The following is an 8871-nucleotide window of genomic DNA, read 5'->3' as shown; positions in this document are numbered from 1 at the left end:
GCCATTCATTGAAGGTGCGCCTTATAATCCGGTGCGCCTTATATATGAACAAAGTTTTAGAATAGGCCATTCATTGAAGGTGCGCCTTATAATGCGGTGCACCTTATATATGAACAAAGTTTTAAAATAGGCCATTCATTGAAGGTGCGCCTTATAATGCGGTGCGCCTTATATATGAACACAGTTTTAAAATAGGCCATTCATTAAAGGTGCGCTTTATAATCCGGTGCGCCTTATATATGAACAAAGTTTTAAAATAGGCCATTCATTGAAGGTGCGCCTTATAATGCGGTGCGCCTTATATATGAACAATGTTTTAAAATAGGCCATTCATTGAAGGTGCGCCTTATAATCCGGTGCGCCTTATATATGAACAAAGTTTTAGAATAGGCCATTCATTGAAGGTGCGCCTTATAATGCGGTGCACCTTATATATGAACAAAGTTTTAAAATAGGCCATTCATTGAAGGTGCGCCTTATAATGCGGTGCGCCTTATATATGAACACAGTTTTAAAATAGGCCATTCATTAAAGGTGCGCTTTATAATCCGGTGCGCGGTGCGCCTTATATATGAACAAAGTTTTAAAATAGGCCATTCATTGAAGGTGCGCCTTATAATCCGGTGCGCCTTATATATGAACAAAGTTTTGAAATAGGCCATTCATTGAAGGTGCGCCTTATTAATGCGGTGCGTCTTACATATGAACAAAGTTTTAAAATATGCCATTCGTTGAAGGTGCGCCTTATAATGCGGTGCGCCTTATATATGAACAAAGTTTTAAAATAGGCCATTCATTGAAGGTGCGCCTTATAATGCGGTGCGCCTTATATATGAACAAAAGTTTTAAAATAGGCCATTCGTTGAAGGTGCGCCTTATAATGCGGTACGCCTTATATATGAACACAGTTTTAAAATAGGCAATTCATTGAAGGTGCGCCTTATAATGCGGTGCGTCTTATATTTGAACAAAGTTTTAAAAATAGGCCATTCGTTGAAGGTGACGCCTTATAATGCGGTGCGCCTTATATATGAACAAAGTTTTAAAATAGGCCATTCATTGAAGGTGCGCCTTAATAATCCGGTGCGCCCTTGTAGTGCGGAAAATACGGTAACTGAATTGTGAATTACTTTTTATGCTAATGGTCGTTCTTAATAATATATTTATTTCAATGCTTTTATTATATTATGACCCAAACAGCGGGGCAAACAGTGCCCAGGCAATGTTGAAATTGCGTTTTTTTTTTCTTGTTCTATATCGGGGGTGTCCAAACTTTTTCCACAAAGGGCCGCGCACTGACGAGTCAAAGCATTTTTGGCCGTTTTGATGTATTTTCTTGTGTAAAAAAATAAAAAAAATAAAACAGACATATAAATTTCAGTGTTTCCCACACATTCATTTATTTTTGGCGGCCCGCCACGAAATAATTAAGTCCGCCACAAAAAAAAACAAAAAAATGTATTTAAATTTTTTTTTTTTTTTTTTTTTTTTTTTGTGTCCTGTGAAGTTTTTTAGGTAAATCATATAGTTGATGTAGATGCCCATATCGGCTGTTCAGATTTACTTTACAAATGAGAAGTGTAGTATCAAGATTTTTTGGATCTCTTTGTTCAGTGGATCAGATGTTTGATGAAGCTCTGTGTCTATCTACCACCACTACTGTTTTCTGTTTATTTGTTACTGACTGTGGCAGGACACCTCTGCCTCTGTTTCACTTTATGTTGCTGGTAAATAATATGGTTGTAGTAGTAGGCTAAAGTTAAATTATTTAGTATGCACTAATTAAAGGGGCAGAGCTTTAAGAGACATTTTAGCTTTTATATTTTTATAAGATATATTTTTTGTAAGAACCACAATTAATAAATATATTTCAGTGAATAACTTATTGTTCAAATCTGTATATAAATATGTACATAAAGTGTTGTAATTATATTGTAAAATGGATGGATGGATGGATGGATGGACGTTTAAAACAAAACTGTTATTATTAATTAGTAAGTATACATTTTTTGAGCCTTTTTAGAGAAAATCATATCATTGTAGTAAATTATGCAAATTACTCGATGATGTCATGGTGACCACGCCCATAGCCACGCCCCCACCGCCACAGGTATCTTGGCAGTTTATGGGAAACACTGAATTTACATACAAAACAATGTGTCCGCTTCGAAATTAATTATTAGTATTAAAATGTTTACTGTTGTTCTTTTGTCTGATTTTATTTCGACAATATGCGGCGGGCCAAAAAAACTCGAGCTGCGGGCCGCAAATGGCCCCCGGGCCACACTTTGGACACCCCTGGCCTAGCTGTTAGCTTCAAGCTTACCAGCACCCGACCAGACTCCTCCACCCCAAAAAACATACTTTGCAGGTCAACAAACGGGGCAAATATGTGCCTTTTGAAGTGTTATGTGCGAGGAGTGTTCAAAAGCAGTTTCATGGAGAAGTGGCTGACAAGTTAGCAAGTGTCGCTCGCATCGTTAGTTAGTACTGCAAGGGATTCTGGGTATTTGTTCTGTTGTGTTTATGTTGTGTTACGGTGCGGATGTTCTCCCGAAATGTGTTTTGTCATTCTTGTTTAGTGTGGGTTCACAGTGTGGCGCATATTTGTAACAGTGTTAAAATTGTTTATACGGTCGCCCTCAGTGTGACCTGTATGGCTGTAGATCAAGTATGCCTTGCATTAATTCGTGATGAGAACAGCCGGTAGATATTATGTGACTCGGACGGCACGCACGCAAAGAAAATGCCTTTAAGGTTTATTGGCACTCTGTAGCTCTCCCTACGTCCGTGTACACAGCGGCGTTTTAAAACGTCATACATTTTACTTTTCGAAACCGATACCGTTAATTAGGAAACCGATACAGATAATTTCCGATATTACATTTTAAAGCATTTATCGGCCAATATCGGCAGCCCGATATTATCGGGCATCTCTACATACAACCACATCAAAAGACTAGTAGTGTGCCACGTTTCATCAAACAATTAATTAGATTGCTTGTTACTAGTAAAAGTAACACCGTTATTACAAAACCCAAAACCAGTGAGGTCGGAACGTTGTGTAAATGGTAAATAAAAACAGAAAACAATGATTTGCAAATCCTTTTCAACTTATATTCAATTGAATAGACTGCAAAGACAAGATACTTAACGTTCGAACTGGAAAACATAAATATTAGCTCATTTGGAATTTGATGCCGGCAACATGTTTCAAAAAAGCTGGCACAAGTGGCAAAAAAGACGGAGAAAGTTGAGGAATGCTCATCAAACACTATTACGTTAAGTGAACAGGCTGATTGGGAACAGGTGGGTGCCATGATTGGGTATAAAGGCAGCTTCCATGAAATGCTCAGTCATTCACAAACAAGGATGGGGCGAGGGTCACCACTTTGTCAACAAACGTGTGAGCAAATTGTCCAACAGTTTAAGAACAACATTTCTCAACCAGCTATTGCAAGGAATTTAGGGATTTCACCATCTACGCTCCGTAATATCATCAAAAGTTTCAGAGAATCTGGAGAAATCACTGCATGTAAGCGATGATCTTACGGACCTTGGATCCCTCAGGCGGTACTGCATCAACAAGCGACATCAGTGTGTAAAGGATATCACCACATGGGCTCAGGAACACTTCAGAAAACCACTGTCTGTAACTACAGTTGGTCGCTACATCTGTAAGTGCAAGTTACAACTCTACTATGCAAAGCCAAAGCCATTTATCAACAACACCCAGAAACGCAGCCGGCTTCGCTGGGCCCGAGCTCATGTAAGATGGACTGATGCAAAGTGGAAAAGTGTTCTGTGGTCTGACGAGTCCACATTTCAAATTGTTTTTGGAAACTGTGGACGTCGTGTCCTCCGGACCAAAGAGGAAGAGAACCATCCGGATTGTTCTAGGCGCAAAGTGTAAAAGCCAGCATCTGTGATGGTATGGGGGTGTATTAGTGCCCAAGGCATGGGTAACTTACACATCTGTGAAGGCACCATTAATGCTGAAAGGTACATACAGGTTTTGGAGCAACATATGTTGCCATCCAAGCAACGTTACCATGGACGCCCCTGCTTATTTCAGCAAGACAATGCAAGAAAATGTGTGGCCCATTATGAAGCCTAAAATAGCACAACGGAGACTCCCGGACTGTTGAACAACTTAAGCTGTACATCAAGCCAGAATGGGAAATAATTCCACATGAAAAGCTTCAAAAATGTGTCTCCTCAGTTTCCAAACGTTTACTGAGTGTTGTTAAAAGGAAAGGCCATGTAACACAGTGGTCAAAATGCCAACTTTTTTGCAATGTGTTGCTGCCATTAAATTCTAAGTTAATGATTATTTGCCAAAAAAATGTTTTTCAATTGGAACGTTAAATATCTTGTCTTTGCAGTCTACTCAATTGAATATAAGTTGAAAAGGATTTGCAAATCATTGTATTCTGTTTTTATTTACCATTTACACAACGTGCCAACTTCACTGGTTTTGGGTTTTGTACAAAGACTGGTCACTTGCAAGTTGCTCCTGCTTACCTCACATGAATATGTCGAGAAGTCCTCACATCTGAGACTGTCTGGCCAGGAGAAACCGAACTGTTTCATCAGGCCTTCACAGCCGGACCGAGCCTGCTCGCACTGACTTCTGCACGGCGCCCGGGCCTTTCCCGCCATGCACTCCGGAACGTAGACGGAGCACAGGAAGGGCTTGAGCTGAGGCGAGCACTGCACCTTGACCAGCGGGAAGAACTGGTGCACCTCCAGGCCCGCCTCCTCCTGGCTCCTGTGGCCCAGAGAGTTTGGCACGGCGGTCTGCGTGTACGAGAGGTCTTTGCACATGGGGACCGTGATGCTCTGGCATGTCGGACCGGCGTCAGGTTGCTGTTCAACATGAAAAAAAAGAAAGAAAAAAAAAGTCAGTGTTTAAAAACAAGAAAAAAAAATACAAAAATGAGGGGTATTTTATTTGAACTAAGCAAAATTATCTGCCAATAGAACAAGAAAATTCGGCTTGTCAAGACTTTCCAAAACAAGTAAAATTAGCTAACCTCAATGAACCCAAAAGTACCTTAAAATAAGTATATTCTCACTAATAACAAGTGCACTTTTCTTGGTAAGTTCAAGTTAAAGTACCAATGATTGTCACACACACACTAGGTGTGGTGAAATTTGTCCTCTGCATTTGACCCATCACCTTGATCACCCCCTGGGAGGTGAGGGGAGCAGTGAGCAGCAGCGGTGGCTGCGCCCGGGAATCATTTTTGGTGATTTAAACCCCCAATTCCAACCCTTGATGCTGAGTGCCAAGCAGGGAGGTAATGGCTCCCATTTTTATAGTCTTTGGTATGACTCGGCCGGGGTTTGAACTCACAACCTACCCATCTCAGGGCGGACACTCTAATAATAATAATAATAACAGATTTTATTTGTAAAAAGCACTTTACATTGAGTAAACAACCTCAAAGTGCTACAGTGTATTTAAAAAATATATATAAAAAGATAATAAAAAATACATAAAAATAAAAACTAGAACAGCCAAATAGCTAGAACTAGTATGCATATATCTAAAAAATATACAATTTTAAAGGCCTACTGAAAGCCACTACTACCGACCACGCAGTCTGATAGTTTATATATCAATGATGAAATCTTAACATTGCAACTTATAAAGTGCAATTTTAAATTGCACTTATAAAGTGCAATTTTAAATTTCCCGCTAAACTTCCGGTTGAAAACGTCTATGTATGATGACGTATGCGTGTGACGTCAATGGTTGATACGGAAGTATTCGGACCCATTGAATCCAATACAAAAAAGCTCTGTTTTCATCCCAAAATTCCACAGTATTCTGGACATCTGTGTTGGTGAATCTTTTGCAATTTGTTTAATGAACAATGGAGACTGCAAAGAAGAAAGCTGTAGGTGCGATCTGTGTATTAGCGGCGGACTACAGCAACACAACCAGGAGGACTTTGAGATGGATAGCAGACGCGCTACCGTGAGTACAGCTTTGGCTTCCAAACATTTGATCGCTTGCCCGTACGTGCGTGTCGCTATGTGCATGTCACGTACGTAACTTTGGGGAAATATATGTTTCTTGCCGACTCTGATGGCGGCCAGGGTGTCGTCGAAAGCTACAGTCCCGTAGCTAAGTTAGCTTCAATGGCGTCGTTAGCAACAGCATTGTTAACCTTTGCCAAGCTGGAAATTATTAACCGTGTAGTTACATGTCCATGGTTTAATAGTATTGTTGATCTTCTGTCTATCCTTCCAGTCATGGGTTTATTTATTTTGTTTCTATCTGCATTTGAGCCCGATGCTATCACGTTAGCTCCGTAGCTAAAGAGCTTCGCCGATGTATTGTCGTGGAGATAAAAGTCACTGTGAATGTCCATTTCGCGTTCTCGACTCTCATTTTCAAGAGGATATAGTATCCGAGGTGGTTTAAAATACAAATCCGAGATCCACAATAGAAAAAGGAGAAAGTGTGGAATCCAATGAACCCTTGTACCTAAGTTACGGTCAGAGCGAAAAAAGATACGTCCTGCACTGCCTCTCTAGTCCTTCACTCTCACTTTCCTCATCCACAAATCTTTCATCCTCGCTCAAATTAATGGGGTAATCGTCGCTTTCTCGGTCCGAATCTCTCACGCTGCATTGTAAACAACGGGGAAATGTGAGCAGTCCTTCCTCCTGTGACGTCACGCTACTTCCGGTATAGGCAAGGCTTTTTTTTTTATCAGCGACCAAAAGTTGCGAACTTTATCGTCGATGTTCTCTACTAAATCGTTTCAGCAAAAATATGGCAATATCGCGAAATGATCAAGTATGACACATAGAATGGATCTGCTACGCCCGTTTAAATAAAAAAAATTCATTTCAGTAGGCCTTTAAAAAGAAGGGTTTTTAAGCCTTTTTTAAAAGCATCCGCAGTCTGTGGTGCCCTCAGGTGGTCAGGGAGAGCGTTCCACAGACTGGGAGCGGTTCCCTCTAACCACTAGGCCACTGAAAAAGAGACCTTTTTGCTCAATATGTTGACAAATATTCTTACACTAAGTAAATGCTTGTGCCATTTTCTTGACATAATGACATGCGCTCGGCGTCATGATGTTTTTTTTCATGCTTGAAATAAGAAATGATTACTTTAAAAAAAAGTAGTTTTATACTTGGGAGTGTTGATGACACAGCTTTGTAACAGTTGATATTCTAGTTTCAAGCATGTTTTACTCAATATAGGCCATCAAATCTCAGCAACAAGCTGGAATATCTTACTGAGATCATTTAGGACCAAAACACTTAAAACAAGTAAAACACTCAAACATAAAATCTGCTTAGTGAGACAGAAAATAAGCAAATATCACCCTTATTGGAGGTATTTCATCTTACTTAGATTTCAGTTTTTGCAGTGCAAGCGCACAAAAAGGTCAAGTTAGCAATAATCCCTTCTTGGGGTTTTAAAAAAACGAGTAAATAATCACCTGAACACAGTTGGACTCAGGTAGCGTGTTACACTGCATCTTGCTGGGCCAGGTCAGGCGCTTGGCTTTGAGGGCGCCCTCACAATCGGTCTTGACCTTCTCGCAGAAAGCCCGGCACGGCTTCTTGCGGGCGTCGTTTTCCGCGCCGCACTCCGGGAACGCCAGGCGACACGCGAGCGTGGCCACCTGGGGCGAGCAGGCCGACTCCACCATCTGGCTCAACTGCTGCAGGTTGAAACCCGACACGCCGCCAGGGTGCCGGCTGGTGCCGTAGCCCACATCGTGGCAGTAGGAGGCCGTCAGCGGCCTGCAGGCCGGCTGCTCATCTCGGGCGCCGCTGGTCACCTGGGGAGACAGCAGCAAAGCCAACGCCGCCAAGACCAAACGCCGCATGGCTCTCTCTACAACAATATGCGGAGAATTTTGGGGGGCCGATGGGGAATACAAAGTCTGCAAATATGGCGGCCTGGTCAAATTTTGTTGTTCAACTCAGCGGATGAACTGGCGTGGACTTCAACCTGTCAACATCAGTGTTTGCTAGGGGGGTAACGGTACACAAAAATTTCGGTTCAGTACATACCTCGGTTTAGAGGTCACGGTTCGGTTAATTTTTGATACAGTAAGAAAACAAGAAAAGATAAATTTTTTGGTTATTTATTTACCAAATTTATAAACAAAGGCATAACATACATATACACACAGGGTCCATTGCCAGGGTTAATGTGGTCAACATATATAAAATAAAAACTAAATAAGATAAGGCTCAGAATGGTTTCTTAACAAAACCTTTCTACATATAAAGTGCTTTTTTTGATTGATTGATTGATTGATTGATTGATTGATTGAGACTTTTATTAGTAGATTGCACAGTACAGTACATATTCCGTACAATTAGCCACTAAATCAGGGGTGTCCAAACTTTTTCCACCGAGGGCCGCACACGGAAAAATTTAAGCACGCGGGGGCCATTTTGATATTTTTCATTTTCAAACCTTAACAAAATATATGGATTTTTTTTTTTTTTTAACCTTTAGGGCTCCCGGCGACCATAAAGGGTCTCAATCATTAAAATGTTAAAAAATAAGTCGCTTACAGTAAATCTCTATATCAACTTCAGGTTGATATAAAGTAAAAAAAAAAAAAAAGGTTTTATGCCTTTTCTGTCAAAGACAACATTGTTTTTAATAGTAAAACTGAAATATGCAGTATTTAGTCATCAGAGCCTTAAAAGATCAATAATGCAGGACACCATTGATTTTAATTCTTTAATATTTTTGAGTAATCACAGTGAAAAGTTAAATAAAATCCTACTAAATATATTTGGGATCCAAAAGGTCCCCCACTCAAAGTGATACATTTTTATTAGTTGTTTTTTTTAACTTTTAACACTTAAATTACGAGATAA

The 8871-nt window shown here is 40.3% G+C and overlaps 1 protein-coding gene across 1 annotated transcript in view; it reads right to left on the bottom strand.

Annotated features, from left to right (window-relative positions):
* LOC133659838 (atrial natriuretic peptide-converting enzyme-like) overlaps nt 1-7955 on the bottom strand; it is a 27218-nt gene extending 19263 nt beyond the window's left edge. The window contains exons 1-2 of the mRNA XM_062062625.1: nt 7467-7955; nt 4525-4869 (exon numbers count right to left, since the gene is read on the bottom strand). Of these exons, the coding sequence (XP_061918609.1) occupies nt 4525-4869; nt 7467-7859 (738 nt within the window). The 5' untranslated portion in view covers nt 7860-7955. The remainder of the gene's footprint in view (nt 1-4524; nt 4870-7466) is intronic.
* Between the last annotated feature and the right edge of the window lie 916 nt (nt 7956-8871).

The sequence above is a fragment of the Entelurus aequoreus genome, linkage group LG11, assembly GCF_033978785.1.
Source record: "Entelurus aequoreus isolate RoL-2023_Sb linkage group LG11, RoL_Eaeq_v1.1, whole genome shotgun sequence".
Classification (NCBI taxonomy): domain Eukaryota; kingdom Metazoa; phylum Chordata; class Actinopteri; order Syngnathiformes; family Syngnathidae; genus Entelurus; species Entelurus aequoreus.
Note: the sequence above shows the minus strand (reverse complement) of the source record. Positions and strands in the feature narration are given on the sequence as shown.